This window comes from Ixodes scapularis, unplaced genomic scaffold, assembly GCF_016920785.2.
Source record: "Ixodes scapularis isolate PalLabHiFi unplaced genomic scaffold, ASM1692078v2 PGA_scaffold1__304_contigs__length_218370807, whole genome shotgun sequence".
In the NCBI taxonomy this organism is placed as follows: domain Eukaryota; kingdom Metazoa; phylum Arthropoda; class Arachnida; order Ixodida; family Ixodidae; genus Ixodes; species Ixodes scapularis.
The window spans coordinates 144,420,342-144,439,770 of record NW_024609846.1 but is presented as its reverse complement, the minus strand read 5'-3'; the positions used below and the strand labels follow the sequence as shown (position 1 = coordinate 144,439,770).

Here is a 19,429-nt window from a genome sequence, read left to right as displayed (position 1 = left end):
CAACGCTTCCTTCCCCTCCTTGCAGCTCATATTGTCACGGGTGGTGACCAATAAACAAGAAATAAACAGGAAGAAATAAACGTTTAATGTGGCGAACTTGTGCCAAAAATAAAAGGGTACAAAAGAAAACAGCAGAGCGTCGCGGGCGTCGATGTCGGCGAAACCGCAGGATCGAACGCTGGGGCGAAAATGACTCGACAAGGTCGCGGGCGGCCTCTTATCTAGAGTGCGCCGCTATCTCGAAGATTCGGCGAAAGCGGTTCGAGCGTCGCGTGATCGGGGCGAGAATGAACACGCACTTTCTAGAAAACAAAAGCAGGGATAAATGATAGAAGTTACGTGCGGTACATGAATAAACGGGAACTTTCTGGAGGACCGTGACCGAGCGTTGCTTTCTCAGCCTTGCGCGCGGCATTACTCCCCCCTTTAAAACTGCATCGCCCCGATGCAGTGTAAAACAAATCAAAATAAAAAAGAACGATAAACTAAAGAGTCTTTTGGAGCACAAAAGGTCCACAGTCCTATCGAGCGTAGTACGGCTTCAGGCGCACGACGTGGACGACCTCAGGTCGTGGTGGGCGGCGTGACGATGTTCGTGTTCCGTCGGGCATCACCTCGTAGTTCAGTTCGCCGAGGCGACGAAGTACCTTGTATGGTCCAAAGTACCGTTTCAGCAGTTTCTCACTGAGGCCGCGGCGACGGATGGGCGTCCATACCCACACCCTATCTCCGGGCTGGAAGTGGACGTCCCTGCGACGAAGGTTGTAGCGGCCGGCGTCGACGCGTTGCTGGTCTTGAATCAGGAGTCGGGCGAGCTGGCGAACTTCTTCGGCGCGTTGAGCAACCGCCTGGGCGTCGTCGCTCTCGTTGTCAAATGGCTCATGGGGCAGCATGGCGTCCAGCATGGTCGTTACCTTCCGACCATGTACCAGCTGGAAAGGGGTGAATCCAGTGGTCTCTTGAACCGCCGTATTGTAGGCGAACGTGACGTAGGGCAGCACCTCGTCCCACGTCTTGTGCTCCACGTCGACGTACATAGAGATCATATCGGCGATTGTCTTGTTGAGTCGCTCCGTCAGCCCGTTGGTCTGCGGGTGGTACGCTGTGGTGCGGCGATGGCTGGTGTGGCTGAGACGAAGGACTTCTTGCGTCAGCTGGGCCATGAATGATGATCCACGGTCTGAGATCAGGACTTCGGGAGCGCCGTGCCGGAGGACGATGGATTCAATGAAAAACTTGGCAACTTCCACAGCAGTTCCGGAAGGAAGGGCTTTCGTTTCGGCATACCGCGTGAGATAATCTGTGGCGACGATGATCCAGCGATTTCCCGACGTCGACGGCGGAAAAGGGCCAAGTAGATCCATTCCGATCTGCTGGAAGGGTGCTGTTGGCGGAGGAATTGACTGCAAGAGTCCGGCCGGCCTCGTCGGAGGTTTCTTTCGTCGCTGGCATTCATGACATGATCGCGTGTACAGGTGGACGGTTTTGGGGAGCTTGGGCCAGTAATACTTTTCACGAATACGTGCCAGGGTCCGGCTGTAACCAAGGTGTCCGGACGTCGGGTCGTCGTGGCAGGCTTGAAAGATCTCCTCCCGAAGGTCGGTCGGGATTACCAGCAGCCATGGCGAGTTGTTGTTCCCGAAGTTCTCTTTGTAGAGTACACCTTGTCTAATGGCGAAGGTCGGCAGCGCTCGTGAAAAAACACGTGGCATCGCACTCCCGCGCCCTTCCAGGTGCTCTATTAGTGCGCGCAGCTCAGGATCGTCTCGTTGACGCCGGGCCATGTCGTCGATGTTCACTGCGCCCAGAAAACACTCGTCGTCATCGTCGTCGCTGCTGCCGGAAGGTGTTGCGACGGGAGCTCTGGACAGGCAGTCGGCGTCGCTGTGCTTGCGGCCTGACTTGTAGACGACGGTCATGTTGAACTCTTGTAGTCGGAGACTCCACCGCGCGAGGCGTCCTGACGGGTCCTTGAGGTTCGCAAGCCAGCAGAGCGAGTGGTGGTCCGTGACTACCCGGAACGGGCTCCCGTATAAGTACGGACGAAACTTTGTGATTGCCCAGACGACCGCAAGGCATTCTTTCTCAGTCGTGGAGTAATTTCTCTCCGCCTTGGTCAATGTCCGACTTGCGTAGGCGATGACTCGCTCGGTGCCTTCTTGTACTTGAACCAAAACCGCGCCAAGCCCTGCGTTACTTGCGTCCGTGTGAATCTCGGTTTCCGCATCCTGGTCGAAATGTCCAAGAACAGGAGGAGTCTGTAGTCGTCGCTTCAGCTCGTCAAATGCCTGCTGCTGTTCATCGGCCCATTCGAACTTCTCGGCGTCCTTCGTGAGGTGTGTGAGCGGTGCGGAAATTCTTGCGAAATCTCGAACGAAGCGCCGATAGTAGGCACATAGCCCAAGGAACCTTCGGACGGCCTTCTTGTCTCTTGGCGCTGGAAATGCTGCGACGGCACGAGTCTTCTCGGGGTCTGGGCGGACACCTTCGTTACTAACCACGTGGCCGAGGAACTTCAGTTCGTCATAAGCGAACCGACACTTTGACGGCTTCAGGGTGAGTCCGGCGGTCCGTATGGCTTGGAGAACTGCTCGGAGTCGTCGCAAGTGCTCGTCGAAGTCGCTGGAAAACACGACGACGTCGTCGAGGTAGACGAGACAGCTCTGCCACTTTAGTCCTGCCAGTACGGTGTCCATGACACGTTGGAAAGTTGCTGGCGCCGTGCACAGTCCGAAGGGCATCACTTTGAACTCGTACAGTCCATCCGGCGTGACGAAGGCTGTCTTTTCTCGGTCCCTTTCGTCGACTTCGATCTGCCAGTAGCCGCTCTTCAGGTCCATCGATGAGAAATATCGAGAGTGGCGCAGCCGGTCTAGAGTGTCGTCGATGCGGGGGAGTGGGTAGACGTCTTTCTTCGTCACCGTGTTCAGCTGCCGGTAGTCTACACAGAACCTAAGCGTCCCGTCTTTCTTCTTAACCAGTACGACTGGAGAGGCCCAAGGACTGCTTGAAGGTTGAATTATGTCGTCGTTCAGCATTTCTTGAACTTGCTCCTGGATCGCCTGCCTTTCTTTAACGGAGACTCTGTATGGCGATCGATGCACCGGGCGCGCGTCGTCCTCGGTAACGATGCGGTGCTTCGCAACGGTGGTTTGGCGCACCTTCGACGACGTGGCAAAGCAGTCGCGGTATTCGGCGAGAAGGTTAATCAACTGTCGTCGTTTTGGGCCCGGGAGTTTAGGGTCAATGTCGAGCTGCGCTGGCGACGCACTGTCTTGCTGAGGTGGCGAGAATTCGTCAGTAATGGCGGCGACAGCGGCGGAGTTTTGGAGTTCCTCGACCTGGCCCACGGCTGCACCTTTAGTGAGGTGTTGCGCTTCATTTCGGAAGTTCGTGACGAGGACCACAGTGCGACCATCCTGAAGTTCAGCAACTCCTCTTGCGACGCCTATTCCTCTTCCCAGAAGCAACTGGAGGCTTCCTTCGAGCAGAACTTCGCCGCAGAAATCTTCGGTGATCCCGACGGGTACGAAAACACTCGACCGCGGCGGTAAGTTCACGTGGCTGGCGAGGACTCGGACCGCAGATGACGTCGCTTTGGGTTCCTCCGGTGGTGAAACAGGCTTTCGCAGCGTCAACCGGTTTGCTCCGAGGTCGATGACGGCGCCATACTCGCAGAGGAAGTCCATTCCGAGGATAACGTCCCTCGAACAGTCTTGCAGAACGACGAACTTCACAGGGCACGTCTCACCGTGGATCTCGACGCGAGCGGTGCATCGCCCGACTGGTGTGATGAGGTGCCCACCGGCGGTTCGTATTTGAGGTCCATCCCACGGCGTCGTGACTTTTCGAAGGCGGCGGGAGAGCCTCCCACTCAAAACTGAGTAGTCTGCTCCGGTGTCCACGAGTGCCGATGCGTCGTGGCCGTCGATGATGACGTTTAGGTTGTTGGACACCGTTTCAGGAGCGTCGTTTCGGTCTCCGGTAGCGTTCGAGTGGGGGCCCTCCGACGTTCGTGGAGGATCTTGGCGTCGGTCGTCTTCGGCAACTCCACCTCCAGGGGTTGCCGCGCCTAGTTTCCCCGGCGTGGAGCGAGGGGTGACAGGCTTTCACGTCGGGGTCGGTGCATCGGCGAAGCTGGACGTCGTGGTGACGGCGACCGGAACTCTCGGCGTGACGCAGGCTCGGGGGACTGGGGTCGTCGCAGGTACTCGTCGATCTCCCGAGGGCGTTCACCATACCGGGGGCGCGGGTCGCTTGGATGGAATCCGCGCAGCCCGAGTCGTCGGTATGGACATCGGCGGTACACATGGTCAGCTTCCCCGCAGTGGTAACACAGCGGGCGTCGGTCGGCCGTCCGCCACACGTCGGTCTTCCGAGGTGCGCGGGGCTCTTGGGCGGCGTACTGCACCTGGTCGTCGCGGCGGTGGTCCTGCTGCGGCGCAGGAGAACGACGTCGGAGCGGCGCAACATAGGCTGGAGGAGGAGGCGCAAACGCGGCCCGTACTTCACGTGACCCTGGTTGGGCAGTTGTAAACTCCCTGTAACCTTGGGCCCTCTACGGCGTTGCCGCGTTGCAGTTGTTCTGTTTTCCGCGCTGTGTCTACTGTGTCTACTGTGTCTCACACGGCTGGATGCTCCGAGAAGGTCGCATTCCCACCGCCACCGCACAAGTTGGCACCCAGAAGTAAAACAACAACTGAGCGCTCACGCGCTTACCGCGAGCTACCAGATACACGACACAGGGCTGTGAGGCTTGCCGTGACCACGCAGCCGTCGAGGTCTCTTTCCGGGTTCTTAACCTAGCAGATGACACTCTACGGAAAAGCTGCAAACTCGTGGCGGCATCGGATTCATCTCGTGCCTCGTGCGCGGTGCGCACACAAATCCTCGACCGTCAACTTCTGTCTGCCCTTCACATCATGTCCACGCTTATACACAACATTCTGCGTAACCTTTGCCACGCCAGTACGACCAAGAGGCGTCTTTTTTCTATGTTTGTTTCGTCAGCTTTCTTGCGTTTTTTTTATTATTGGAATCCTCTGCTGTCTCTCTGTGGTCGGTGTTCCTCCATAAATTAAACCGGCTCCATTAAATAGTGATACTTTAGCTTTTTAAAATAAAATTAAGGACACTCCGCCAGTGTATGTAACTGGAACCCTGATAAATCAGTCCCTTGTGTTGTTCTCGCGCACTCCGCTTCATCTTCAACAGGCAACAAATGAGGCCGTGTATAGTTTCTGGGAGTAGCTGTAGCAGGCGCCGGCCACCGTTTTGGTGCAAAGGCCTAGTGGCAGTCCGTGAACGGGGGAGCTAAATATGCCGAAGCGCCTACTTCGCGGGGAACGAAATGAGCCCCACCCTGCCTGGATTACCACAGTTAGCAACCGGACTGCGTGTTAATATGGCTGCGGCGATTTACACCAAACATATAAATTCCTGAAGTTTGTCTTGAAACTCCCGAAATATGTGAAGTGTGTACATTCTTTTTCTGGCGGCTTAGACGGCTGCACCTTTTTCTTTATGAATACATTCTAAACACATTTTTTCGATTGTTCGCGTTTGTTCACGCTCGTTGATTTGTATAACAAATCGAGAAGCATGAAACAGAAATCAAGAAGCTCGTTGATTCTATTTGGCTCGTCGACGACGGCCGCAATGATTTTGTTACCCGGGCTGGGGGCGCAGGTATTGACAAAATCGCCAGCGCGATTCCGCGTTGTGCTAGTCATGCACGTTGGATTTGCGAGTGAGATTCGCACCCAGGTCATGGAGTCTACGTAGATCATCTCAGCTTTTCCGCATCGCTCATCACAACGAGATTCGGAGCTCTGCAGACCTACCATATCTGATGCGGAAGGAGCATTGAAGGGGGAAAGAAATGCTCGAAAACTGAGCTACTTTCTAGGCCAAGCCAACGTCAAATAATTCCTGGGTAAAACGTCACGCTTAAAAGCCACAAAAATGCAAACGGTCAGCGTATTTTCGCGAAAAATTTCGAGATACCGACCCCCTAGATGCCGCGCCGTAAACCATCTTATTTTCCACAAAAAACACAAAAAACAACAACAACAACAGGTGATTGCCAGCATGCAGCTGCATTCATAGCCTGAACGCTCTGCTTTAAAATATATTAAGGTCTAATTTATTCTGTTGAGTCGCCAAAGCGCGTCGCATGGCCACTCCCGCACTCCCGTAGGCCGCCGCTTCCGCATGGGAGCTTACCATTAGTTCGTAAATTGACCAACGGAGGTGCTGATGGCGCGAGAGACCGTAACGCTATAGCAGCACGCACGGAGCGTATACCGAAATCACCAGAAAGTTTAGCTACGCTGCCGCTTCCGCGATGCATTGTGGGAGCTTCCGTCTTTGCGCCGCGGGGCTGGTGCGGTCGCGGGCGGACATGTAGTGAAGATTTGGCTGACGGATAACCTCGCAAAGACCGTGCTAGTGGTGTTGTTGCAATTAATTGTTTTTATTCTGCTCCGCCGTTATGGCAGATTTTACGTGTTGGGTCCCTGGCTGCAGCAAAAACAGCACAAAACACAAGGGTGTCGGGTTTCATAACTTTCCGAAGGACCGGCAGTTGAGAGAAGAATGGATCGCTAATGTTCGCAGAGCAAGCAGTAAGGGACGGTAAATGAGTCTTCGCTTGTTAGAAAGAGAGCTACGTAATCAACGTTCTGTGTGCGAAATTGAACTCATGGATTCTAATTGCCCTGTTGTTGAGAATGCGAGAAAACTGACAGAACCCTTGGAGTGTCCCCTGGGTTGGTGGTGCCGCAAGATCGTGCCTGCCTCCGATCGTGTTTGCGTCCTGATAAGCATTTCGTGTTCGGCACACACCTGTTCGTAGCGGCAGCTTTCTGCAACATTGTTTTCTACGTTTACAGGTTTTCGAAGTTCTTGACCACGACTGATCACGCCAATCAAAATTATGAAGCTGTTTTTTCATAGCCCTTGCTCGCTCGCCAAGTGCATGCCGGTAAGTCGTATACACCAACTCATGTTTACAAACAAACCGGAGCGCCCTAGCGGACGCCACCGGCGCCGCGCATGCGCGGTGGATGGTGGGCAAGAAGCCCGCCGTCGCCCATAAACAAACCATTGAATTGCGTTGTTGTCGGCGTCGGTGGGAGCCCCCGTGCTCTTTTTCGCGTTGGAATTGTTGATTCTACGTCCTCCTAAAAATATCTGACTACTTGAGCGGCTTCAGCAAAACTAACGAGGCAAAACTTTGCGTGAATAATGGGACGTGCGGCGATTCATTTCACGTGGACGCCGCAGAATGGGCGCTAAACCCTGACTCCCACGGTGAGATTCTGCACGCTATTTTCAGTCGCGACGTCGCTCGGAGTGCAAAAGCGTGGACCGTAGCTGAGATGGTGGACGTCGATACTGAAAAACCCAAGTAGAATCGGGCATTACAAGTCGGTGATGGCCACTGGTAACAATAATCAACATCTTCTTGTATCTGTTTACACTTAGCCTACTTACCCCAACCAACCTTCAAAAGTGTTTTGAGGCCTGCACTTAGTTCTTATCGCAATTACCGGGTCAACGTTTGGTTACGGGCCGCTGTCGTTTGAACGAGCTGACGACAAAAAGCAGCTAAATTTGAAAGAGCAGACGACAGTTCGAACGGATGCGCAATGGAGTACGGGCAAGAAGCACCGCGTCCCGCGTCAACAAACCATTCGAATGTCACGTTGTCGGCGTCTGTGTGAGTCTGCATACTCTTTTTCGCTTCGTAATTGTCGATTCTACGTCCTCATCGCAATGTCTTACCACTTTAATCGCCTGAGCGAAATTATCAAGGCTCGTTACGCCGCTAAACTTTCCATAAATAATTTTACGTGCGGCGATTCATTCGCATGAACGCCACGGAATGGACGCCAAAACCATGATGAGATTCTTCTAGCTATTTTCGGTCGCGACGTCGCTCGTGCTGCAAAAGTGTAGAAGGCAGCGGCGATGATCGACGTCGATACTGAAAATCGGAAGCGGGAACAGAGCAAGCGTAACAAGTCGGTGATGACCACCGGTACCAATGATCAACATCTTGCATCTACTGTTTACACGGAGCCTACTTAAGTCTTTTGAGGCCTGCAATTACTTCTTATTGCAATCACTGGGTCAAAGTTTGGTCTACGGGCCGCTTTTGTTTGAACGAGCAGACGACAAGAAGCAGACAAGTTTGAAAGAGCAGACGAAAGTTCGAACGATCAGCCGGCGGTGTGAATTTGAAGACGCACTGAACCCGTGGGTGGTCCGTACAACTAGGAGGTTTTTTCTCGCTCATGTTGGAACAAAGCAAATACATCCGGCGACCACAAAGTATTGCCCGCACAAGCAATCGTAGTTCGACAGCGTCTGGTTTGCCCTATTTACGGCTACTATTCACGTTCTCGGACGAACGGAGGGGGCAAAAACACATGGAAACTGATCTTCAAACCTTTCCAGACTCCCTTGGTACAGCCGCCATCGCAGCATTTTTACAAAAAGGCAGGTTTTTTGTCTCGTTTCTTCCAAAGGAACACAGGAACGCATGTCTGGCACGGCGACGTCTGCCCACCGCCCCAGACCGGAAGTGCGTCCGGCGCGCCACCACCGCGGCGTGACGTAGGAGAGTTGAGTTCGTGTATAGACGCCTCAAATGTAGCCCCGAGGACAAGGCTGGCCAAGATAGAAGCAACGAACAGAAACACGGTATAAACTAACATCGGTGAAGCACATTTCCAATGTGTAAGGCAATGCCAGGTGCACATATATACCCCGAAAAGTCTTGCCAGTGTAGAAAGCCACAGCAGTGCGCCAAACACAAGCTGTGCAATGCGCAGTGCCACAGAAAGCAGAAATAGCATGATCTACATGTCCACAAGGGCTAATGTTGCTCAGCATGTTTGTCACCAAACCATCTTGGTAGTATTTATGTTGCAAGAGCTTACACTAAACGCTAGCTTTATCTTTAAGAAACAATCTGGTTTGGGGGGGGGGGGGGGGGGGCGGGGGAGGGGGGGCTTCTAGTGTCATCGACATATGTCGGGCACGAAAGATTGCGCAACATTGATTGTTCCTTTTCGAGTCGTGTTTGTGAACGGAACCACATGCTCATGCAAATGAACCCCCCCTCCCCCTAACATGCGTGCCCCTGAACAACATTAAGGCTAAAAAAATGGCCTAATTGATCCTTGATTCGTTTTTTAAACGAATCAAGGATCAATGAACCCAATGTACCAATGTATCAATGATCAATGTATTCAATGAACCCGTGGTGATATTGTACAATATTTACTCCTAAGCACTGCAAATGAACTTTGCGAAAAAAAAAAAAAACGCGAGACACCCTTCGAATGTGTCACGTGTTAAAAAAACTAAGAACCCGCAAAAAAGAAAGCTGGACAGCATACTTATACTTGCTTAAATTAAAAAAAAATATATCAAGAAAAAAAATCTTGGTAGATTTTTGTCTGTTTTGGGGATGTAGTGCGTAACCGAGGGAATTAGTAGGTGACGTCGGAAGCTAGGCTTTCGTCCTGTGTGTAGGCACAACCTCCGCACTCCCACCGCGTCCGTCGCGTCCTTGGATCAAAGTAATGGCGGCACCCAAGGTGGCTTGCTGATCGAGCATGCGCCAAAGGGGGGTGAGATTTGTATATTCAACAAAATGGGAGCACACAATTGGCGAGAGATCATACGGTAAAAAACCGGATACTTTTTTTTGTTTTTTTTTTGTTAGCTTCCTCGAGGCATCGCATCTTAAATAAGCCGTTGCAAAAACGTCAGCATGAGTATAACACTATCCCGGCGCTACTCGAAGGTGACTGTTGAAGAATTCCATTGTAGGAGCTAACCTCCTCTCTCCCTTCCGAAGCCGCCGGTGGCAGGTGGATGGGCAGACGGATACGGCTTATTATTCGAGCTGCGGCTGGCGCCACCCGTTGTTTGAAGTGTCATCTTGAAGCTGTGCGCCAAAACTGTACTCTCTGGAGCGGCCGTGGTGAAGCGCCATTTAGACGCAGTACTTCAAATTATGTGTATATATGGAGTTCACATAACAGCCGCCTCTAGAACTATGGCGCTTCGAACGACGGGAGGCGAACCATTGGGAAAGCCCCCCCCCCCCCCCCCCCCCCCGGGGGGGGGGGGGGGGGGGTTAATGCGCATGAAGCAGCGTCTGAGGACAGCTTCGCAAATAAGGTTATCTCCTAACGCCGCTCGAAGCTGAACGAACCTCGAGGGTGTAGCTACCGGGCCTGAGGATCCTCCAATACTCTCCCTTGGACGTCGTCTTGAAGCCGATCCTGCGGTTGGAAATCTTGAGGGACGCCTGGACCACGGGGTTGTCCTCCTCGTCCGTCACAATGCCACGGACGCCTACAAAATTGCGCGCAGTTGTTCAAGGCACGAGGTTTATGCACAACGTGTAGCACGTCCCATCATAGATTACAACATGGGCTCAGGGAACAAAATTATAAGGGCGAAAAGCCGTACGGCGGTTCTACTGTGAGAACATTCGAATAGAATCCTACGTCATGAGCTAGACGCCATCCTGGCACACTAATACGATTCACTTTGAGGAACGTTAATTCTCTGACCAAAAGCAAAAGTTGAATCTTTGTTTAACGTGCGCGCCTTGCTTTCCTGCTTGTCATTGCTGTTCTTGAAGACTTTATGCATTCACCGTTCACGCTCCAAAAATACCCTAGTAATTTTGCAATAAATGGGGAGTATATAAAGGAAGCCATATTTGAGTTCGCTGCGCATGCTCCAAACGAGCTCAGGCCTGTAGGCTGCCAAGACTGGTAATCTTGATGTAGAATGCACGTTGCAAAAGCACTGTGAAAACTGACTGTCAGCCCGCGCTCAGCACCCACGGACTCATCTATTTCTGCTACAGGCTAGCGGATACCCTCCAGAGGAGTCATGCTGCCCGTCTTTACGGCTCTAATCATTCTGGGTAGGGATCCGTGGACCTAGCAGGATCGAAGCCTGCTTGCTTCGAACATGCCTGTAACTGTCTGCAGAGAGTTTTTGCTCAAGTATGAAAAAAAGCAACACGCCTGAGACAATGTCCGCAGACTGTGTTTTGCATGATATACCAGCAGCGTCACCAATGGAACCTGCATGTCAGAAGATTTCCCTCGTGCAAGAAAAAAATTCGTATTCCCGCGCTAAAATGCGCGATGATATAGCTGGTGTACCTCTGTGGGCTTCACCCAGAAGGGCAAGCAAGGACTGCTTGTTTTCCTCCCAAAAGCCTGGAAGTTCTTGTCTCGGCGGGAACTTGCAGCAAGAGATCTCTAACGTCACCTCCATGCAGCCTCCCCAGACGTAGTTGTAGTCCGACATGCTGCCTAAGAGAACATTACGGTGTGAGGAACCTCTGCCAGCCGCGCATCAAGTCGGCAAAGCCCGCATAATGCGCCCACCTTCGAACGGGTACCACGCTGCTCCGTTGGTGATGCCATCGGGGAAGGAAGGCCCGTCCGACGGGCAGGGTGCCCCCAGGAACATGTTGGTATGATTGAATGAGTACACTTTCGCCATATGCTTGAACACGTCGTCGTCAGGCGTCAGCGTCTCAGAGTCGTCCTCTTCAAATTCTGCGAGAAACAACAAGAAAAACTTGCAGACGTACGAACGCGCATACTATGAACTTCGAAGTTTCCGCCTGCAGTGACATTTAAAAACATCTAATTTTCTGAAAGAACGAAGGGCGGTTGCACCTCAGTAGCCGGGGTTACGGGAAAACCTTTACAGACTCTGTCGCCTCACAAATACCCTCTCGGAGGGCGAAGTATACCATTGGCATTCGAGGTAACAAGGCTAGCGGATGTTTGCTCACATTTGCTTGTAAGTTTCCGAAGATGTCTGCTGCCAAAACCTTGATTTTTCAACAATTCTTTACGGCTCTTTCCGTGCTGCACAATTGATTGCCATACTCGTCAGGGGATGCGGCTACAGACAATTGAAGTTTAAGAAACGCGAGGCGTGGCCTTTCATGCTTCATCGTTCTTCGTCGTTCTTATCCGCCGAAGAATATTCTTATCTGCGAAGCGATAATGAAATGCTAAGGAGTTATTACGCCCCGCCTTTCTTCATCTCTCAGTGACCATGAAAGCAGTATTATCTGGTCGACTGATATTGTTTGCAGCGTGCCTGTGAGCGTGCATGTGAGATTTGAAGTTAGTTTTGTGAGTTTGGTGAAGTTTTAAGTTAGTTTTGTGAGATTTGAGAGGTTTGAGGTTAGTTTTGCGAACTTTGCGATATCTGAAATTTGTTTCGTGAACTTTGTCAGATTTTCAATTAGTTTTTTAGGAGTTGCGTTGTTTGAAAATAGATTTCGTGAGACTTGTGAGATTTTAATATAGTTTTGTGAGGTCAGAGCATAGCTTGGAGAGATGTGTGAGGTTTGAAATGAGTGTCGTAAGATTTTTGAGGTTTGCCAGTTTTTTGCGAGATTTCCGAGGGCAATTGGTTTTGTGAGATTTGTGAGGAATAAAACAAATTTTTCAAGGTTTGTGAGGTTTAAGGTCCGTTTTCTAAAACTTTTGAGGTTCTTCTAGCTTTCAAGGTATGATATATATTTTCCCCGCCTTACCGGTTATGGACGACATGTCGAAGGGATAGGCGACGACCTTGACCCCGCCGTGGATACTTCCCGAAAGCACAAAAGGTATCTGGCTTATCCAGCTACGAACTGCCGCGGTTTCATTCTGCTCGGGTTCGTGCTGAGTAGAGAAGCGGTTCGGGAAGTTGCGATTCAAGTCCACTTGGTTGGCGTTCTCCCTGCGAAAGGAGTGCACGTATATGTCATGCGTATTTATTCAATAAAGTTCTACAGAGCCTACCGAGCATTCTCGTAAGTGGCGAAATGATATTCACTTGGGAGTGTTTGCAGCACAGCACCTGTTTTTGGCCTTTTGACTTTATGACGGTTTTAACAAAAATAAAGTTATAAATCTCCAAGCCTGACGACACAATTCTCAACCTATTCACATGCGAAGTGTTTGCTTTAATAAGGCGCCGATCGGTGAAAGATAAGCACACAACTTGGGCAACTGATTTTATTGTTTTTACTGTATAAAATATTAACCTAAGCGGTGTTACGGGTGTTTTAAATACTCAGTGACATCTTATAAACGAATTCGTATATCTTACAATCTAAGTAACGGCCCGGCCAGCATGAAAATGTTACCTAAACTTTGCTCGGTAAGTACGGGCCCGTTGACGACGACTGAATCCCCCGTATAACTTGAGCCCACCCCAAGGCACCACCGATGCGCCGTACGCAAAACAACAAAGCGCCTGGTAAAAAGAAAAATACAGGCAACGCACTCTTACGTTTTTCTCATACCTACATAAGCATGGAATTTTAAAGGCTGCCGTGCCTTTGAGAGGGTTCTTATTGCCCTCGTTTCGTGACTCGAACACAGGGTAAAGCATATGTTCGCCTTCAAAACTATCGAAGTGCAAGATCTTCATTTTACGGCACATTTAATTGAAATTAGTCCTATGCATTAACAAAGATGCAATATTAAAATAACGACTCGGTACGAAAAGGCAGTCTTTAATACTGTGTTTATAACACATTTTTAAACGATTTCAATACAAAACCTAGAATGTTCGGAGTGTTAGACCACGCGACCGAATTCAAATCATCTTAGACCTAAAACCGAACTTACTATAAACTTGTTTCTAATCTAACGATCAATATGTGCATACCAGAAATATTAAAAAAAGGAAGCTTTCATAACGGCAGAAGTAAAGTAACTATATCGTGACTTAACCGCTGTAACAATTTTAGATATGAAATTCATTTGAACTACTCGGGCAAAAGAAAAGACTCGAGTAAACATGTATTTTACTTACTCAAATTCTGCTGCCAACAAGAAATGAACAACGTAATTAACGTTTTTAATGATCTAAAATACCTGGGTTCGGTTCCCGCCTGGCACAAACGCTTTTTTACTGCGATGTCCTGTTCCCTTTCACTTAAACGGCCACGTTTTTATCCAAGCTTCACTTTTATCTGGGCTTCACGAAATGGCGAACACCTAACCAAAAAACGCTTCAAGTATAAAAGACACAAAAAAAAAAAAATAAAGCCGTTTACAACTCCCTGTAACGCCGAATTAGAGCGCAGCTCTTGAGGAGGAGGAGGGAAGGGTGCTGAGGTTCACGTGTTTTCGGAGGGAGAATAAAGGAAAATATTTCTTTTATGATACAGAGTACTACACTAGTCACTATTATTTATTTAGAAACAAGAATTGCTACACTCTTCAGCAGTACCGAGGGATGCACGATTGTCCTATGTATTCAACACTTTCATTGACGATCAGTGATTGGAATCAGCTCCCCGGTACAGCTGTTTATTTATCAGTCGTTTTCATCGATTTCTACAATGACACTTTACTGTATTATAACGCTTAAATCGTGCCGCATCGGTTGTCTGTTGTATTGATATTATTGTTGTTAAACTCGCACTATATAATGTTTCATGCGCTGCGAAAAAAAACTATATATACGACTGTTTTTTTTATGTTTTTTGGTACCGATGTATTACATATTTTGAATAACCCACACCTCTTATAGTCCTTACAAGATTAATAGTACGTAACATCAAATAATAATAAAAGCACTGCGTTACGACTCCTCACGACAAGAGAACACACAGTCGCCATCTAACGGCTAGCTCTGGCACACTTTCGATCTGCGTATATTTTACGCAACACGTTTTCACCGTGCGCACGAATTAACTCTAAAAATGTGATAACCGACCACTGCTCACGGCCAGTATATCAGAAAAAAAAAACAGCGTAAAAAGCACAAAAAATCAAACAGCAGAGACGAGTAGAAGAACTGAACGGGGCGAGCGCATGGGCAGTGCGTAGATGTGATCTTACAAACGTGTGCAAAATTTTCGGTCCATTGTTACACACAAATTGGAAGTGCTCTAGGCCTACCCAAAAGATGGCGCCAGCGCGTCCTTCCGTCGCTCTCATCGTAGGCGGTCACTAGTGGTTGCAATGCCGTCGATCCCAGTCAATGGCGAACGAGTGAACCATCCTTTGCATCGCAAGCTACCACGAAGATGCACGTTCATCACCCACCGTCCGCGCATGCTCTCGCAGTCGCCCTCCTGGGAAATCTCGAAGCCGTCCGGGTTCATGCTGGGCATGATGTGGATGCGCGTGTTGTCCAGCAGGTGGCGCACGTACGCGTCCGTGTCGTACCGGGTCAGCAGGTGCTCGATTAAGTAGACCATCAGCTGGCGACCCACGGCCTGTAAAGAAGCGCCCGCACTGCACACCGGCCACTTCATCTATAAGAACACGAACCTTAATCGGATAGGGGCATGCCGAGAGTGGTTCGAATAGAAAAGCGCTTCGTCATTCAGGGCTTTTGCAGTGTGAGGGAAAACTAGGACGTACCGGCTCTTTCTACATTTTTGAATCTTTAGGAATGACGTTGCGCAATTTAATTCAAAGCAGTATTCACACGGTTTCGAGTCGATTCGTTAATGTTCTCAATAGGGCGACAGCAGGTTATTGCCCCCCCCCCCCCCCCCCTCCTCTCCTTTCCCCAGATATTTAGAAAAGTAATCTAAACCAGAGCACGGTACGGTCTTCCCAACAAGTCCGCGTGCTAAAACACGGAATTCAGACACATTTTCCCGTCCGGGAAACGGGGCAACACCATACGACACACATCGCTACTGCTGGCTGCAGCGTCGATGCCTCCCCGGCCCGCGGGGGCCGATAACGCGCCGCTATCGGGGCGCATCATCGTCCGTCCGCTCTCGTCGAAAGCCGGAAGCGAACTCTCGCCACCCGGCCGTCTCCTTTAGCACGATAAAGTCTGTCTGCTGTCGTCAGCGTCACAACTGACCTCGTAAGTGTGACGTCACCGCTACAAACAAACCGTTGCTAGGGGCGTTGTTAGGCACGAAAACTTGGGACTGGATTCCCCTCCGAAAGAACGATTGGTCAAGAATCGGACGTGGGAATGTAAACGTCTAAAAATAATAGATAAAGGAAGCCTGAATTTCACACTTGTCACGAGAAAAGTCTGACGAGAATCGAATGTTTGTGAAATATTTGCGACGGCAACTTCCAGTCCTCGAGACGTCTCGAGATGCCTGTTGCACACAGCGAACGAATTTTTAACGCACACGGAATAAATAAAGTATGCCGTCTGCAAAGTTTATGTCGTTTGAACACTGATACAATTTATTTTGTTTATATTTGGAACATCGCAGGCGTAAAAAAATTAATCAAGTTTATAAAAACGTATAGTATTTGCGTGCGATTCAGGACACTGTCATACGAATATCATCACACGCATGGAGATATTCTAGAAATACAGCGAGAAAAGCATATGTTTAGAACGTGATATTAAAGCAGCGTTGGGCAGCGTTGGGAAAGACAGCAAGAATAGCATATCCCCCCATCCGCTTCGCTGGTCGTACTTCCAACCAAGTGGATGCTCTGTTTACGACCTTGTAAAAGGACCAGCAGATGTCTCAGAGTATAGTGCCTGGAACGCGTCTCCGGCAGGTGTGTTTTCCGCGTAAAAAAAAAAGTGGTGCCTCGATTTCCTCTTGATGACGTCATACAAGTTTCATGCTGTCGCCTGCCGCGTTCCTGGTGGTGTCAGAGCTGAGGTGCTGTATGCGGCAGACGCCTATTCCACTGCAGGTCGCTCTCCAGGTTGACAGTACACTGAAGCTTAGTCAGCCAGCAGTGGGGACGCTGTGACAACAGCGACACTCGCGTTTGCTTCAACAGTATTAGATCAGGTGAGTTACGGAACTGCTCAAAGACGCTGCTCGCCCGAGCAGTACTCCCCATCCCGAACAGTAGTCTCCCCCTCCCTCTGCCCTCACGACTCGCCTCATGTCGGTCGACGCTCCGGACCGCTTCTATGGTAACTACGTACAGTGTATTCTGTGAAATACGTACGTTTTGAAGCGTAGTGTCTAGGTGGCGTTCCACCGTACTCTATAGAACACACAGTTTTGGAACGAAAATCAAGATGGCGCTTCAAACAACGGGAAGCGGACAGAAGCGAGTGAGGGGAAGGGGGGAGGCTCCCCCTCCGCGTGAGTTGCTCAACTGAGGCAATCTAGAAACGTTGGTTTGCTTGTGCTTTTTTGATGGAACCAGCGTTGCCTGGTAGTGGAGCTGTCATACAGTCAAATGGCTGCCACGAATAACCAAAATGTAGCAAAAGCCTTAAACAAAATCGAAAAAAAATAACCTAATAGCGAGTTTGTTTCACGGCACTCGTGCCCACGCGTGCCCACTCGCAGCGTGGAACGGGTTCGTTTCGGCCGGCACTCCACGAGTGGTTGCACTCTCCGAGTTCGTTTCAGCGCTGACACCCCACGCGTGCATGCACTCGCTGCACCGAGAAAATCGGGAGTGCGCCAAAATGCAATCCCGTCATGCCTCGCTCCGGCGGGGCCGGCGAGGAGCGGGAGCAGACGACGAGGGTTCGTCTGCTACGATGTGTCGCGGAACCGAACGGAACAAAAAGTAGATTTTCTGATAGAAATCGCGTCCTGCGGGCCACGAAATCAAACGCGAGCTTGAATTGTGAGCGTCTGCTATTTCATGAAGGAAACAATTGACAACCCGTGCTTTATTTGCAGGTTTTAAGTCCCTCTGTTGCCGTACAAACGCTGAAATATACCAGTGTGTAAAGAAATGCTCAGAACAAACGTAACAGCGGCCCCCGAGATGTCTATCATCATCCGTGTGCGGGTGGAAAATTTAACATTTGTCGGCAAAACTCCCCCAGCAGAAACCTCTGTCTGCCCAATAAGCATCAGAGAAAGCTAAATATGGTAACTTTACCCGAGGATTGGGCAACATCATCATGTTTAACATTTACCTACGTCAGCTAACTTGCCCCGTCATATTTTGTTCGAGAAAGCTCTCGTTCTTGACGCCCTCACCAAGGCTAATTTCTGATCCACCTATAATGACGATCCAAATCGAAAGTCCCAGTTTTGCTGGATATTCCAACAGGCTAGTTTTAAGCCGTACCCTTTCAGTGGTTCACGCATAATACCATGCTCAAGCGGATCAAGCTTCTGCTCGGACAGCATCATCAGTTTTCTTCAGTGTAAACGGTTATAAGAATTGAAAGATCGTAACCAGCTGCTTTGTATAAAACTGGGTGCGGAAATTTACGCCGTCTGTAACTATCTCTACGGCAGCCGAGCTGCTTGAAGTCATCGCAAATATAAACTACAGGTTGCAGCGACCAACGTTTGTAGATAAACGTTGGTAGCCGACTGCATTCTCGCATTCCCACGCATCACTCCGAACAGAAAGGCGCTAGTTTCGGTTTGAACTCGGTACGTTTTCTACAACATAGATGGCGGCAACATCAGTCTTCTGCACTCGGTGCATTTGGCGAGTTCGTTTGAGTCCAGTTTTCCGTGCAACACTCTGAGAGTGCGATGCATTCTGGGAGAGAACTCGAACGGTGCCAGTGCGTGTGAAACGAACTCGCTATAAAACAACAACAACTTTTAGACTTTGTATTCGTAATTCCTGTCGCCCATGGCCTCCCATGGCAATGTGCTTATTGCACTTCCACCACCTACAAGATGCGGTAATTTTTTCAAACGAAAATCGTTAATGTAATCATAATCCCAGGATTAAAATTTGTGACGGATTTGCCGTTCGGGCCCAAAAGTTGCAGCGCTTTTGCGACTCCCCAGATCAGTCTTCCACTGAAATGTTCAAGCACTGCATTCAACATTGGCGGCGCTAAGCTGACACACCAATGGTAATCAATCAAGAAAATAAATGTTAAATATTCCACGCTATTCGGTTCACGCACATTTATTAGTACCTATTTTTCTCAAATCTTTAAAGACATTTTTCTGCGAACCATGGAAGAAATTTGAATTATTATAGCACAAACAGTTAATATCAAATGGGCCACGCAGAACAGTTAGAACACTAGGCGCATGGAACGCTGAACGCAACAGAACAGCGTCTAAACCAGACTTGTGCCTATCTCAAATACTCTACTCAAGATACTCTATTTCAAATACTTTTTGAAGTATATTGGTATCTTGCAAATACCTTTGATCGAGAGTATTTAATAGTCCATTTTATTTACGATTTCGAGTATCTTGTACTCATTATCTTAAATACATGTTTGACATTCCGCCATTTTCCGAGTTGTTCGGGGTGAAGTGACGTGGGCGTGGCACGAGCAAACGTGAACATTCTTTCGAGCCACCAAATCCACTTAGCTACGGTGACTTTGATTGAGCTCGTGAAAACATAGCTTTTTTGCCGATTGTAACCCATATTTCAGCCCAAAGTTCGTACAATGAAGGTTCTCCCCTCGCCTTCCAAAAGGCGCCTTTTGTTTCCATAGAGTTTTCCCCCAAAAAATC

The 19,429-nt window shown here is 49.7% G+C and overlaps 1 protein-coding gene across 2 annotated transcripts in view; it reads right to left on the bottom strand.

Moving 5' to 3' along the window:
- Positions 1-19,429, bottom strand: part of LOC120848763 (carboxypeptidase D) — a 38,731-nt gene that overhangs the window by 1,833 nt on the left and 17,469 nt on the right. For both annotated transcript variants that reach the window (XM_040220785.1, XM_040220784.1), the window contains exons 4-8: positions 15,117-15,289; positions 12,605-12,792; positions 11,433-11,606; positions 11,205-11,357; positions 10,235-10,377 (exon numbers count right to left, since the gene is read on the bottom strand). In XM_040220785.1, the coding sequence (XP_040076719.1) occupies positions 10,235-10,377; positions 11,205-11,357; positions 11,433-11,606; positions 12,605-12,792; positions 15,117-15,289 (831 nt within the window). The remainder of the gene's footprint in view (positions 1-10,234; positions 10,378-11,204; positions 11,358-11,432; positions 11,607-12,604; positions 12,793-15,116; positions 15,290-19,429) is intronic.